This window comes from Rhinolophus sinicus, linkage group LG09, assembly GCF_036562045.2.
Source record: "Rhinolophus sinicus isolate RSC01 linkage group LG09, ASM3656204v1, whole genome shotgun sequence".
Classification (NCBI taxonomy): Eukaryota; Metazoa; Chordata; class Mammalia; order Chiroptera; family Rhinolophidae; genus Rhinolophus; species Rhinolophus sinicus.
This window is the reverse complement of record NC_133758.1, coordinates 101350231-101365907: the sequence shown is the minus strand read 5'-3', so window position 1 is coordinate 101365907 and position 15677 is coordinate 101350231. Positions and strand designations below refer to the sequence as shown.

Below are 15677 nucleotides of genomic sequence, written 5' to 3'. Positions count from 1 at the left end.
AGATGGGCAACTAGACAGTTTGTCCACCTCTACAAGCTCACTTCCGTGTAATACAAACTATACAACATATTTTCATTCTTTTCCTTCACAAGGCCAAGGTCAACACTGTTGACATTTGGGATAATTCTTTGATGTGGGTGGCTGCCCTGTGTCGTAGGATATTTAGCAGCACCCATAGCCTCTACCCCCTAAATACCAGTAGCACAACCCTGCAAATGTGATGCCTAACAATGTTCCCAGGCATTGCTAATGTTTCCTGGGCTGCAAAATCATCCCTAATGAGGAACCACTGCACTAAACTATCCTACTCTTCTTTGTATCCCCTCCTCAGTTTAATAATAGTGACTGTTATGACAATTATGTCTGTTTTAACATTTAATGTTGTTTTAACCATTTCTGTTATGTTCATTTTTATACATGAGAACTAAACTTCCAGAACTGAACTTTATACATGAGAAAGAACTTCCAGAAGAAACAGAATTATCAAGTGGGCTCAACTGAGGCCTGTCTGACCTCCAAGTCTGTGCTCTTCTCCACCATCCACTATCCTGCCCACCATCCAGCCCTCAAACATTTTAAGCATTCAGGAAACAGTTGTTGAATTAAGCTTTAAAAAGAAAACACGAGTGCTCTGGAGCTCAGGAATAAATCCTCAGTGTTTTAGAACACTATATACAGATTTTATAAAGAGGGTAGGAAGGGAAGGAGCCAGGGAGAGAGGGGGAAGGCGGGAAGGAGGGAGGGAGGGAGGAAGGAAGGAAGGAAGGAAGGAAGGAAGGAAGGAAGAAAAGAAGGAAAGAAGGAAAAAGACCATAGATTCCTGGGCAGCTCTTAAGTATCTAAAGAGCAGGTAAGGAGGTGCCTACTTTATCAGTAATAAATGACTATAAACGCTATAAATGACTATAAATGTCACAGAATAAACGCTGGACCACTTTATCGTAGACTCTAAAGGAGCAACCAGTGATTTGTCTTCTCTGTAGCTGACAAAGTACTACTGTTGATGATGAAATTTAACTATCAGTTTCGGCTTCGGTGGGAGAACTGAACTGGTCAAAAGAGCCAATGAACTATGTCATCATTGGCAAGTGGGGAAAAAGGCGTCAGCAGATAAACTTCTGTCAGAATTGGTCTTTCAACTTCTGGGTTATCTGCAGCCTCCCACAAATCTCATTCAGGAATTAGGACAAAGCAGTAAAGGAATTAACGTGAATCAGAAAGAAGGCTGCCCCCGGCCCACTGACATGAATTGTATTCAGATAATGCAGCCTTCCCCTTTCTCTCACCCATATTGGTGTTTGTTATCAACTGTTCTGTGGAAAATATAATCACTTTGCTTCTTGGAGTCAGGCTTGAGTTAGGAAAGTAGATGGTGAACATTTGTCCCTCTTTATTATATCCAATGTTTATCTTAACTTACCATTATTAAGTGGCCCTGAGTTCCTAAAATGTTTATTAGGTACTGCACATTTCATTCACTGTTGTTAGAAGCATTAAAAAATTGGGGAGATTGCATTTGCCTTTTTTTATGTTTTTTTTCTTTTTACTTTGGTAATTATACATCACATAAAATTTAACCATTTTAACCATCTTTGCTGTACAATTCAGTGGTATTAAGTGCATTTCACTTCCTTTTTACATAGTCTGGCACTATTCTCTAATTACACTCACACTATTAATACCTCAGTAACCATGTCTGCAGTCTTCGGGTTATTTTGCCCACCAAAAAAGTTCCTATGACAATCAAGCCCCTACGAATGCGGATTTGACCCCATAGGATCCGCCCTGACTCTGACAGTTTCATATATTTTTTAGGAATGTCACATGTTTCACCAGAACATTAAAATCTCCTTATATTCCCTTTAAGCTTGTTTTGAAAGGGGTCTTTTGAAAGCTTGTTTTTGCTAATCTTTTTTCTCCCGAACTATGTTATCATCTTGCTAGCTCCTAATATATTGGGACAGAGCTAATGCTTCTCTGGCAATACCTGGAACAGTAAAGGTTTCTGTTAGCAGTCATATATGAGAACATATTTATTTCATAACAGTAAGGAAACTGAAGAGTTTGGTTAGTTCCATTCCTCTGAGAAACGAGGAGTGGTCAACAATCATTCATATGCTATTTCATAGCACTTTTCTTTGAACGCGTGTGCTCTATAACATTCTTTCTAATAGCAGGGTTTTTTTCATATGTCATGAAGTTTTCCTCTCCGAACGCTAATGTAATAAATTTAATCCTATGTGTAGCTTAGGAAATGGAAAGTATTACCACCCATTATTCACTTCCTAAATATAGGAACTAAAGTATGAAAGCAGTCAAATGGGAAAATCACTATTAGAATCAGGAGTGAAATTAAAATATAATGAGAGTAATGTTGAATTAATACTCTCTTTGTAGAGGTAGAGAAATATTACTTTAATCCTGAAGAAAAATCTCAAAATTTACTTTACTTCTTGCTGGATTTCCAGGCATGGGTATATTCTTGATAATAACACATAAAATTATTGTTTATCTTTCTTAAAATATTCAACAATACTAATTAACTACAGCAATGCACCTATATAATTTTCAAACCACTTGTAAAATATCATGTAGCTTTTCCCTTGTAATTAAAAGCACTGAAATTGTAACCCATATTGCAAAATTACTTTTAACCACTAGAGGGCAGAAAGTGCTCCACGTTTGTACTTGACTAATTTTAAATTCTCAGACCAAAAAAAAATCACCACTACAACAAAAAGTCTTTCAGATCCTTTTGTTTCATATTGTATAATAAACCATACACTTAAGGCTCAGTTAACCAATTAACAATTTAAAAATAATGCACAATCACCACAATTTAATAGCTTGTAGGAGACAAAAGCAAACCTCCCTTTTGCAGCCTGAGTCCAGCTATGAGTTAAGGATTATTAGCATCAGGGACTCAGTACATCCCTAAGGAAAGGCAGAGCACTTAAACAAAACAGTGCCCACTGAAAATCACCAATATTCTTTCTATGTTAAAATACCTGCAATGAAATGCAAACGTTGTATTTATTATAAAATTGAAATAGTCACTGCAGTTACAAAACAAAGTTTAAACTATTTACATTTGACCCTTTAATTTCTATGTGTAGCTTCTTCTACCACACACCAGCTGTAGATCTAATTGTCACAAAGAAGTTTTTAGTTTCTTCTTAACATCTCTTTTTGACCTAATTAACTTTTGTTTCCCTCCAATTAAGCCATTTGCATTTCAATAACTAAAGCATTACTTGGATTAGAAACCAGAGCCTATTCACTTTGTCACTCTCATTAGTTAAAATACATCTTGGTAAATTAAGCCATTTGGATTTCAGTCTGGGTGGGTGACATTTTAACAACTGCCCCTTCAACCTTCTCTCTCTGTCACTCTGGGCCACGTCCTACATCACAGGACAGCGAGAGGGCAGTGGAGGCAGCCTCACAGAGGAATGGAGCAGGAATGGAGCCAAGGGCTATACATCACGGAAGTTAGCGATTCCTCTGATGCATGAGCCTTCCACTTGCCAATCAAACCGGAGAAGGCGTTTACCTTATAGGGCTATGTGTGACCTTACCCAAGATACTAAATTACTTCTGAAGTCTCGTTTCTTACCCTAAGCAAAGCTTCTCTCCCCGTTTTTCAGGACTATTGGCACATTCACTCTAACAGCAATAAACACAGCACGCTGTACAGAAAAGTTGGGGGATCAGACAACGTAGAAGTGTCACTTCTTTTGGACGAATGAAAGCAATGCACATTTAAAATCAGGGCTAGCCACAGAAGAGAAAGGGTTCTGTATTATTACCTGTTAGTGGAATTGGCAAGTTTGAAAGGAATTGCTGCCAATTATAGCTGCCCCGTAATAGATCTAACATGAGCCATGGAAAGGTGCTTGAGCACAGACTGGACAGCCAGTTATACATCACGAATATCACAGGTATCATTTCTGCGTGGTCTGCGAGGCTGTGCTATCTGACTTTCAAAACCTTTTTATGTTTAGAAAGAACTACATGCGCAAAATTTAAAAAGTCAAAAGAATTCTACAAGGCTTAGAATTAGGGTGACTGCAGCCAGTTTTCCAGGAACATTTCTGATTTATGCTTATCCCAGTGTAATTCTCACCCTTAAAAGTGTCCCAGTTGGATGAAAAACTACTGCCCCAAGCCCAACTTCATTCACCCCCAATTTCTATTCCCCAGAAGCAACTACTTTCAATTTGCTTAGGATTTTTTCCATATGGCTTCAAATTTCTAAAATAAACAAAATAATTATACTACTTGCATCAGTTAAAAATTGCTTTTGAATTAAAAGGGGGGAGGGGATCACTGACTTAAACAAATTGAAGGAGATACCTGAAAGGTACGTTGTTTGAAGACTTATTCATCTAAAAATGACTTTTCCTCCTTCACACTTCGTTGGGATTTATATAGTAGGTAGGAAAAGTAATGTCACTACTGAGACATGCTACCTAGATTTCTCTTCAAAATCAGATTTGGTGCCTAGGTTGTTAGGTGTGCGTGTGTGTTTGTGTATGACATTTATTATATATACATTTAGGTTACATCAAATCTTTTCCTATTACATACAATGGTGTACTGGATAATCTCTGTGTTAGAGGCCTATGTGTGCATATGTGTAGTAAAAATTCCTAGCAGAGGAATTGCTAGTTCAAAATGCTCTACAGTCATAACTTTGATAGATGTTGGTAAATTGCCTTCCATTTTATCTTGTACCAATTTGTATTTCCTTAAAATATATATGAAAACCACAATAACTGAAATGAAGAATATATTAGAGGTAATCAACTTTAGATTAGATGAAGCAGAGGATGAAATCAGCAATTTAGAAGATAACGCTCACAAACCACCTAATCAGAACAGTGAAAAGAAAAAAGAATCCAAAAAATGAGGCTAGTTTAAGAAACCTCTGGGGCAATTTCAAGCATAACAACATTCACATCATAGGGGGTACCAGAAAGAGAAGAGAGAAAGCAAGGGATTGAGAACCTATTTAAACAAATAATAACTGGAAACTTTCCTAACCTGGGTGAAGAAAATACACATACAAGTCCAAGAAGCACAGAGAGTCCCAAACAAGATGAACCCAAACAGGCCCACACCAAGACACATTATAATTAAAATGGCAAAGGATAAAGACAAAGAAAGAATCTTAAAAGCAGCAAGAGAAAGTCAACTTAGTAACTTATAAGGAAGCTCCCATAAGATTGTCAGCAGACATATGAGGTCAGACAATTAAGTTTGCGAACTCATCCTAAAAAAAGTGCTACATACCTCATTGCTGGGTATCACTACAGTCACCTTCGAAGTACTCCCCTTGGGAAGCTATGCACTGATTCCAGCACCTAGTCCACCCTTCAAAGCAATTTTGGAACTCTTTTTCTGGAATGGTCGTCAGAGCTGTCGTCATATTACCCTTGATGTCCTGAATGTCATCCAAATGTCTTCCTTTCAATATATCCTTTATCTTTGGGCAAAGAAAGAAGTCATTGGGGGCCAGATCAGGTGAGTAGGGAGGGTGTTCCAATACAGTTATTTGTTTACTCGCTAAAAACTCCCTCACAGACAGTGCTGTGTGAGCTGGTGCATTGTCATGATACAACAGCCATGAATTGTTGGCAAAAAGTTTTGGCTGTCTTTTTATTTCTTTTTTTTTAAATTTTTATTAGAGAATATTGGGGTACAGTGTGTTTTTCCATGTGACGTCATTGTTCACAATCTAGTTGTGGGGGTGGGGAGGCGGGCACAGCTCACTGGCCCATGTGGGAATCGAACCTGCGACCTTGGTGTTATGAGCACTGCACTCTAACCACTGAGCCAACCAGCTGCCCCATGTCTAACTTTTTCATGCAGCCTTTTCAGCACTTCCAAATAGTAAACTTGGTTAACCGTTTGTCCAGTTGGTACAAATTCATAGTGAATAATCCCTCTGATATCAAAAAAAGGTTAGCAACATCGTTGCAACAAGTTCATGACCTTAATTGTCAGACCTTGTAGGAGGACCGGATCGGTAAGAAAATAAAATCCTTACATATGCTGCCTACAAGAGACTCACTTCAGATCAAAAGACACACACAGAAAAAAGTAAAAAGACAGAAAAAGTTATTTTGTGAAAATAGAAACAAAAAACAAAAAACTGGGGTAGCAACACTTATACCAGACAAAACAGTCTTTAAAACAAAGGTTATAACAAGAGACAAAGAAAGACCCAGTAATCCCACTTCTGGGTATTTATCAAAAAAAAACTAAAACACTACTTTGAGGGGCCGTGTGTATCCATATGTTCACTGCAGCACTGTTTACAATGGCCAAGATGTGGAGGCAGTCTTGTGTCGATGGAAGAATGGATAAAGAGGAGGTGGTACATATAAATATTGTTTATATGTTGGTACATATAAATATTGTTGGTACAATGAAATATTGCTCGGCTAGGGAAGGGAATGGGTTCTTGCCATCTGCGGCAGCACAGATGGACCTGGAGGGCATTATGCTGAGTGGAGTATATAAGACAGAGAAAGACAGATGCAATGTGATTTTGCTTATATGTGGAATCTAAAGAACAAAATAAACGAACAAAACAGAAACAAACCCATAGATACAGAAAACATTTTGATAGTTGCCAGATGGGAGTGGGATTGGAGGTGTGGTGGGAAAGGGGGAAGGGATTAAGAGGTACAAATTGGTAGTTACAAAATAGTCATCAGGATATAAAGTTAAGCATAGGGAATATAGTCAATGATACGGTGATAACTATGTGTAATGCCAGGTGGGTACCAGACAAGGCAGGGGGCTCACTTCTTCAATTCTACAAATGTCTAACCACTATGCTTTACACCTGAAATTAATATAAATAATACTGAATTTCAATTGTAATTGAAAAATTAAAAAAGGGGAGGGAAGGTGAAGGGTAATCAGAGGTCCAAATTTCCAGGTATAAAACAAATGTTATAGGGATGTAATGTACAGCATGGGGAATATAGTCAATAATATTTTGATAGCAAAGTACAGTGTCAGATGGTCGCTGGACTTACATCATGGTGGTCACTTCTTTAGGTATGTAAATGTTGAATAATTATTGTGTACCCCTGAAACTAATATAATATTGTATGTTAGCTATAGTTTTAATAAATCTTTTTTAAAATTGAAAAAAAGAGAAAACAAAGATAAAAATAAGCAATTACATTTTCCTACCTTTTACACTCATTTGACCTAAAATAACATTTCAAACCCACTAGAACCTGGAGGCTACCACCATATATCATGATCAATCAACCCAGAATTGCCCCCAACTTGCCTGGTATCACAACCATCCACATACATACTCATACGTGGTTAGTGATGCAGCTTCACCAGATATCCCTGATTAAATCTATTACGCTCAGATATTACCTCCCAGGAAGAATGAAGCCATGAGGCAATGGGACAAAGGTCAAGTATGGAGAAAAGGTGGAATACAGAAAGTACTGGAAAGCTGGATTCTTGAAATGGGCTGTGCTCACAGAGCGTTTAAGGGAAGGGAGTTTAATGAGATCCTGAAAACACAGGAGCGGCAAAAAGGTTAGGGTGGGCTTCTACAAGAAACTGGGGAAAAAATGTATAAAAGAGTCAAAGATAAAAACAAATAACTAATTCACAACTCTGTCTCCAGCAGGATCTGCTCTTCTAGGCTTAGTGGGTAATACACCCACCAAGGGAGCAGTGCAGGGACTACAAATGAGACCAAGATTACAAGATTACCACCTTGCCTACTTCTATGCACCTTTCCGTGATCACGTCAGCTAACACTGACCTAGAAGGCCCCAAATGAATACCCACTGGTGGGTTGATTAAAAAGTTGTAACATAAAGAACAGCACTGGTACACCTTCCTTCTCAGAGGTGGGGGTCATTCTCGCCCCCACCTTCTCAGTGTTCCTGCAAGCTCAATTCTAGCCTCTCCCTTCCCGCATTCTGGTCCTTCTCAGGGCCCTTTTCTCATCCGTCACAGAAACGCACAGCCCTGTAAGTGCAGAAACGTGGTTCACATTCGTTTCTTGAAGTGGGGGATTTGAGGTAATAGAGGTGTGGCTAGGTCCTTGGGTCCTGGGTAGGGTAACTGCAGGCGGACCTGCCGGTTTGCCAGGTCCGCACCCACCCAGGGGAGGAAGAATCCCGGTCTGCTAGGGCGCCATCCCCGGGGCTGCGCTTGTGGAGTCCTGCGGAAGCCACCCGCAACCTGGCTGCGCCGTCCCCCATTCCAGCGAGGGGAGGGAAGAACCGGTTGCAGGCTCTGGCCTCACCAGCGTCTTCCCCATCCCTCTACCCTTGCCCTGGTCTTCCTTTGCCCAGACCACAAGAGAGGACACCACCAGAACAGGTAAAACCTCAAAGGAGAAAATGATGCCGCCGCCAGAGGGCGCCCGTGGACGAGGCTGGGCGAGGCGAGGAGCGGGGGCGGGGCCCAAGGCGGAGGGTGGGACCCAGGGGCTGAGGCCACGGATGGGTGTCTGGTCCTCTTTCCTCAGTTTGGGTCCCCCATCCGATTGTTACAGGTACGGGAGCTCCTGGGCCGGCTTCCTGAGAGACCTCTACGGGCCGCCCGCCGCCCCGGCCCGCCGTGCCGCAGCGCGCCGCCCCACAAGAACGCATTACCTAGTGCCACGGTCACAGTCGCCGTCACAGGCACCCTCAACCCCACCCCTGAACGGCCCGCAGGCCCGCTCTCTCCCTCGCTCACCCACACCCGCCCTCAAGCTCCCCAGGGCCGCAGATGCGGATGAAGGCGGAATTCCACGCCCCGCAAAGGCCCGCCAGCTCTGGGGAGGGGAAGAGGCGGTGCGGTCCGGTGCCGTCCCCCAGCTGATGTCCCAGGTGCGTCTGAACCCCCAGGCCTCGCTCGGCAGGGCGCTGACGGCCGGGGAGGCTCGGCCTCATCCCCGGGGCCGTGGTCCTAACCATGGCACCTTGCTGGGGTCCCCCTCCAAGTCCAAGGGAGGGGTGGGATTCTAACCCTTTGGGGTCCCTCTGATTCTCCATCTCTCTGCAAAGGACTTATCTCGTTCAGGACCCCTGAAGCCTTTGGAAGCATAGCTGTTGATTCTGCTGGATAATGAGTCTCCCTGCTTTTTAGAAATACCTGGGGGGTGGGGTGGATCAGTTGAGTTTTCTTGAATAGTTATAGTTAAATGAAAGGCAAGAATTGAATTTCAGTCGATGTCCGCGAAGTAGGGGTCTTGTACGATGATCCACGTAGTGTTCAAACTACTTAGGAACACCTTCCACTTTGGGGATCTGTTTCTGTTGAAATTCATTTCCACACAACTTCAGTTGCTATCTATTACTGATAACATACCAAGATCCACAGAAGGGCTCTCTGTGAGGAAGGAAGCCCCTGATTTCTGCGCAGCGTTGAGTTGAACAACTTCGCAGAACAGTTTAGCAGAACAAAGCACGTTTCCTGCCTGTCCTGGGGTCAGTGTGATAGCGACCAAGTCCAGTGGACTCCCCAGCCTAGGGTGCCCTCCTTTTCTTTTCCAGATTGTGCCATTTTAGCCACAAGAAGCATGGAGGTAATTCACGGCAGGCCCTACTGCTGCAGGGAGCTGGAAGGAGCTGAGATACTATCAGACACCCTTTACTCTAATCAGTTGCACACTCCGCTACAAACAGCTACTCGCCCAACCGCCTCAGAGGACAGGTAAAACAAAAACTAGAGAAAGCAAACATCAAAAAGACTCTTAATATATTTGTATATATTTATATGTGAAGGGAAAAAAACCACTTAAGGTTACGGGGCTCTTCTGTTTATCACATCATAGGGAAGGCATTACATGACAATTAACTAAACCTTAAAGTGTCCAGAGCTGTTAGAACTTGCTAAAAAGGAAGTTTGTGAGTCTTTTTCAAAGGTAGACATCGAATTCATTCACTACATTCTAGAACTCTAGAATGATTGGTTTCTTCATTTGGAAATTAATCTGTTCAAATTTTTTTTTTTTTTTAATAAAGAATAGTGTATGGTTCCTTATCATCTCCTAACACGATCTGGTCAAAAATACTCCCAGAATCTGTTGTTCATAGTTGCTGCCTAAAGTTTTCCTTTACCGAATTTCCTATAACACATTAATTACAGATTATGATTTTTAAATTGCTTCTAACAAATAATGAGTGATTGCTATGAGTGGGCACTGTACCAAACGTTTTCTATGCAGGAATTCTTTTACTCACTCCTCACAACAACCTGTGAGATAAATACTATCAGTATCCCAATTTACATATGAAGTAACAGGTACAAGCACATAATTTTCAAAGATCTTAGTGCCAGCTTTCTGTATTGTATTTACTTGAATCATTTTGAGGGGAAAAAAAATTCTCAAAACACTTGGATGGTGAAAAAACAAATGCTTGTGTAGTTGTTTCTTTGTCTTGCTTTAATTACTTTGTTTTTTAATTTCACTTGGTCAAACCTCTCATTTAAGAATTCTTTCTTTAAGAAATCAGACAGGAAATCTCCTAGCCTCAGTTTAAACACTTCCAAAATGGGACATCACTACCCCACACGCAGGCCATTCCAATTTTGAATGCTCCTGATTTATTAGATAATTTTCTCGGTACTGAGAACATTTTTCTTCCTTGTAATTTCTACCTGCTGATCCTGGTTCTTTCCTGAAAAGCCATGCAAACTAAGAAAAATCCATCATCTCCAGGATTGCGGCCCTTCAAACGTTTGAAGACTCTTTAGGCTCTCTAAGAGTTCTCTTTGCCAGACTAAACACTGGTTCTCACGAGACTTTACTCTTCTTTCTTCTTGCATCTGGGCTTTCACTGTCTTGATCAGACTTGCATGGATCTATTCTAATTTGTAAACATGCTCTTTATATGAAGAAGAAAAGTTTTTTCTCTTAATTAAATAAACTAAAGCACGCTCCTTATAAATAATTTAAAAATCCTGGAAATCCACAAACAAAATAAATTTTCCATTTTCCAACAGAAATAAAATTATGAAATTAAAGCACCAGGAAGAAAACCTCTGTACTTCCTTTATCCAGAAATAATAACCACTGTTAACATCTTGATATGTCTTCCCTGTTGTTTTTTTATTTAAAGATTATATTCAACATATTTCTGTAAACTACTTTCACTTAATGAGAAGGAATATTTTCATATTTGTGGGGAAAAGGACTCAGCTCACTTCTACTGAGTTAGTCCTTGCTGCATCTTCTCTTCTCGTGCTACGTGAGTCCCAAAAGTGGCTGTCAGCCCAGAATTCCTCCTTAGCTCCAAGGGCCATCAGATTAGGCAGAGCTTCCCTTGAGTCAGAGGAAACCCTTAGCAGATCACGTGTGATGTGGTGATGAGCAGCTGATCCTGCTCAAAAGCAGCAATGTGGGGTTTTGCATTCCACCAAAAGGGATCTGAGGAGGAATTTAGGGCTGCCATTTCTGATTGACTTCTCTAGCCCCTCAGAAGTACTCATCTAAGGCTTTGCACTGAAAATTCGATGCCTTCTATCTAAATGGTCATATGGTTGGTTAGTAATTGGCTCCAAACCCCTTTAACTGGCATGAAATTTAAGAGAAGCATCTTTGAGAAAGGAATTGCTTTTCACTAACTGACTGTAACACGAAACACATGTCCAGTTACCTATAAACTACAATAAGGTATTATTTGAAGCAATATCTGGTGCAACCATGTTTCTGGCTCCCAATAGCTAAAACTTGCTTTTCCCTTTATTCCATGTGAATTCTTTCCTTTCCCAGTCCCCAGAGAGGAAAGCCAGAATGATTGTGTATTCTCAGAACCCCTCCTAATAACTACCTCTTTAAAAAGCAGCCGGGCAGCTTACAGAAATAGAAGTTCGCTTTTCTCTCAGTTGTTCTTCTGAACTGCTCTGGAAAGTGTCATCAGGATAACATTGGTACTTCTGTTCTATCAATGCTGAGCCTTCTTCAGACCAGGTTCAGGGTCTATGGCTCCAACTCAAGCCTCAAACGCAAGACAACACAACAATCTCCTAGCTCTTAGGAATTACCTTTTATAACGGTAAGGATGAACATGAGTCCCAACGTATGTTAGATCTCAGCAGCTTCATTTCCTAAACACGGATGTACTTAAGTGGATGCCTTTTTAAAATATCATAATGCATTCTGAACTAATTTGGCAATTTTAACAAAAACACAAAATGATTTTCTCACATCAGCCTACTTTTTTTTTTCTTTCCAGAATAGGTAATGCAGTCTATCACCATTGTTATCCAGCTTTATGCAGACAGGGCACATCAAAATCACCTCTATCTGTAAGCCCTATCTGTAGATATTCTAGGTCATTAAGTCTGAGGTGGGTCTAGGGAATCTGCATTTTTAGAAGTTTTTCAGCTTATTTTGAGAACCACCGGGTTAGCGGAAAGCACTGAAAACAGTAAGAAAACCAGGATTATGGTTCTGGCTTATCCACTGATCAAGGGCTACTTAATCTTTATACTTCAGTTACTTTCTTCACTGATATATTTTGGAGCAATTACAGTAGTCACTAATACACACACACACAGAGTTTATCACCTTTAATGAATAATTAATGAATAGGTGGTGTTCTCTTGCATTTCTTTCATTGAAAATTTAAGAATGGCAGGTACAAGTATTCAGAATTTTCACAGAGGAGTACCTCCCTTTTCCATACAGTGGACACCTCCTTACCTCCAGCAAGTTCTGTAGCCTATTAGGCAAACATATCAATTAAGGAAGTGCCTTGAGAATTGATTAAGAGTTCATGATATGTTCCCATTTTGTTTATGGGTTCATTCCATTGCTTTCTGAGTCTTGAATACTTTTTGACTATTAGTTCTCTGCCAACGAAAAATTAGTATGTTTGTTCTGAGCTTTCCTTTAATCATGTCTTCCAGTAATTACTGGCTAAATTCAGGCCACCAAGTTTGGAATGTAATGCTCAAAATTCTGTCAAGTGACTCCAAAGTGAGATATTAGTTCATCTATAGGGAGAATATCTTTCTCAAAAACAAGTAAAGACTCAACAGGAGATCCAAGATGGAGTAGATAAACACCATGCCTGCTTCCTTCTGCGAATACATTAAAATTACAACCAAATTATAGAACAATTAACCTGGAGAACCATCTGAAGTCTAGCTGAACAGAAGTTTTATAACTAAGGACATAAGAAGCCACATCGAGACTGGTAGGAGGGGCGGAGACAAAAACGGGCTGGTCCTAAACCTCCATGTGGTGGTTGAAAATAAGGAGGAATACCTCGGCCGAGGAGTGAAGGACCCCAGCCCCACTCCAGGCTCCCCCAGCCCAGAGTACTAGTGCCAGGAAGAGGAGCCCCCACAATATCTAGCTGTGAAAAACAGTGGGGATTCCAACCATCAGGTAGGACGGAAGGCTTCAGGAAACCCAGATGTCCTCTTAAAGGGCCCGTGCACAGACTCACTCGCTTGGCAGGCACTCACCTTGGGCTCCAGTGGAGGGACAGTGACTCGGGGCGTCAGAGGCATATGAGGAGCAGACTGAGGTGTGTGGGTTCCAGGCCAGGGCTGGAGGAAAGTCAGCATTTTCCCTGTGAGGCGTCCTTCTCCCATGCAGCCTGCAGGCAGCCACATCTTTAATGTGTTAAGTAAGCCCAACCCCTATGCTTATGGCCAAATCTGAATCTGATTGGTCTGGTGAGCTCCAGGGCTCCACCCTGCTGACTCAGCTGGGACCCTGCCCCACCCTAGTCCCCCAGTGCTGGAGGCACTTTGGCAAGAGCAGCCAGCCCTGCTCCCATTGCACTCTTTCTTGGAAAACTATCATTGTCCATGGGCACCAGGCTGGTGACGACTGGCCTGGGTGTGCTCTGAGACTTTTCCTGAGCAGCTCCAGGCTTAGCACTGGCATCAAACCAGAATCTACATTAACCTGGTGACCACAACTCTCCCCACTCTAGTGACTCCCTGAGACCTTGCCTCACCCAATTTCTATACCCCAAGAGGCTTTATCAGTGGCTGAACTTTAAGGGAGCTGTCAGGTGGCAGCAGGGCTCAGGGTATCCTGGCGTTTTGCAGATCTACCCAGCAAGCCTATCATTTAAAATGGAAGGACCAATAAAGAGCTTCCCAGACAAGAAAAAGATAAAGGAGTTCATCACCACCAAACCAGTATTACAAGGAATGTTAGAGGGATTTCTTTATGATAGAAAAAAAAAATCAAAATTATGAATAATAAAATGGCAATAGCTACGCATCTATCAATAATTACTTTCAATGTAAACAGATTAAATGCTCAACTCAAAAGACATAGAAGGGCTGAATGGATAAGAAAACAAAACCCTTACATATGCTGCCTACAAGAGACTCACTTCAGATTGAAAGACACACTCATAGATGGAAAGTGAAGAGATGGAAAAAGATATTTCATGAAAATGGAAACAAGAAAAAAAAAAAAGCTGGAGTACCCTACTTATACCAGACAAAAGAGACTTTAAAACAAAGGTTATGATGAGACAAAGATGGACCTAGTAATCCCACTTCTGGGTATTTATCCAAAAAACCCCAAAACGCTACTTCAAGGGGATGCAGGCATCCAAATGTTCATTGCAGCATTGTTTACAATGGTCAAGATGTGGAGGCAGCCGGGTGTCCATCGATGGATGAATGGATAAAGAGGAGGTGGTACATACTCGCATATACAATGGAATATTGCTCGGCCATGGAAGGTAATGGGTTCTTGTCATCGGTAGTGGCATGGATGGATCTGGAGGGTATTGTGCTGAGTGGAGTATGTCAGACAGAAGAAGACAGATGCAATGTGATTTCACTTATATGTGGAATCTAAAGAACAAAATAAACAAATCAGAAACAAACGAAAAAAACACTTAATTTTATGTGGCTACAGATTGTAGCACTAATAATTTATTATTCTTTGTTGTGGAGACATGTACCGTGTTTCCCCGGTCTTATTTTACTATAATATGAGACCGGGTCTTATATAACATAATATAATAATATAATATAATACCGGATCTCATATTAATTTTTGCTCCAAAAGATGCATTAGAGCTGATTGTCTGGCTAGATCTTATTTTCGGAGAAACACAGTATAATTTAAGTTTTAAAATTATTTAATCCTAGAATTTCAATATTTTAATTAGTCCCTTCTATATATTGCTATTATTATTAAAGCTAAGGGAGGAAATGTGAGACCCTAAAATAAAAGAGAAATATGACTTATTTTTGCTTTGCCTTTTATTTTAAATGGTTTCCTGCAACTTACTGCCTTTAGGTGGATGCCAACCCAAATGATTGATTAACATTTCTACTGTCTCATCTTCCTGGGACAGTGTAATATATGGGGGTCAGATGTTGAGAAATTGACTTGTCTAATTTAACTTTTAAATGCTTAGATATTCAACCTTATATTGTCATTAATCAAATGTGTTTTAAAATTTTTTCACTTGTCATGCCCCCCAAACTGGGTCTGTTGATCATAGTCACAAGCTGGTGAAGACCTCACAGGTCTGAGAGCTGAATGCCATCGCCCCTTCTACAGCACCCTGATTCAATGGTCTCCCAGATTCTCCTTGACTAGCTAGTGCAGAGGTTGGGAAACCTCTTCTTCAAAGTACCAGATAGTACATATTTTGGGCTTTACAGTCTCTGTCAAACTACTCAACTCTGCTATTGTCGGG

The 15677-nt window shown here is 40.9% G+C and overlaps 1 protein-coding gene and 1 long non-coding RNA gene across 9 annotated transcripts in view; one reads left to right on the top strand and one right to left on the bottom strand.

The window, feature by feature from the left end:
* Positions 1-15677, bottom strand: part of LOC109444616 (uncharacterized) — a 319813-nt gene that overhangs the window by 271494 nt on the left and 32642 nt on the right. Inside the window, exon 4 of one of the 8 annotated variants that reach the window (XR_002136901.2) lies at positions 12545-14820. The exons of 5 other annotated variants lie outside the window; for them this stretch is intronic. This is a non-coding gene — a long non-coding RNA (uncharacterized LOC109444616). Of the gene's footprint in view, positions 1-12544; positions 14821-15677 lie in introns of those variants that run through there. 2 more of the 8 variants (XR_012498900.1, XR_012498899.1) reach the window with 2 other exon arrangements.
* Positions 8181-15677, top strand: part of SPMIP4 (sperm microtubule inner protein 4) — a 36849-nt gene continuing 29352 nt past the window's right edge. The window contains exons 1-2 of the mRNA XM_019726125.2: positions 8181-8870; positions 9537-9696. Coding sequence (XP_019581684.2) covers positions 9563-9696 — 134 coding nt within the window. The 5' untranslated portion in view covers positions 8181-8870; positions 9537-9562. The remainder of the gene's footprint in view (positions 8871-9536; positions 9697-15677) is intronic.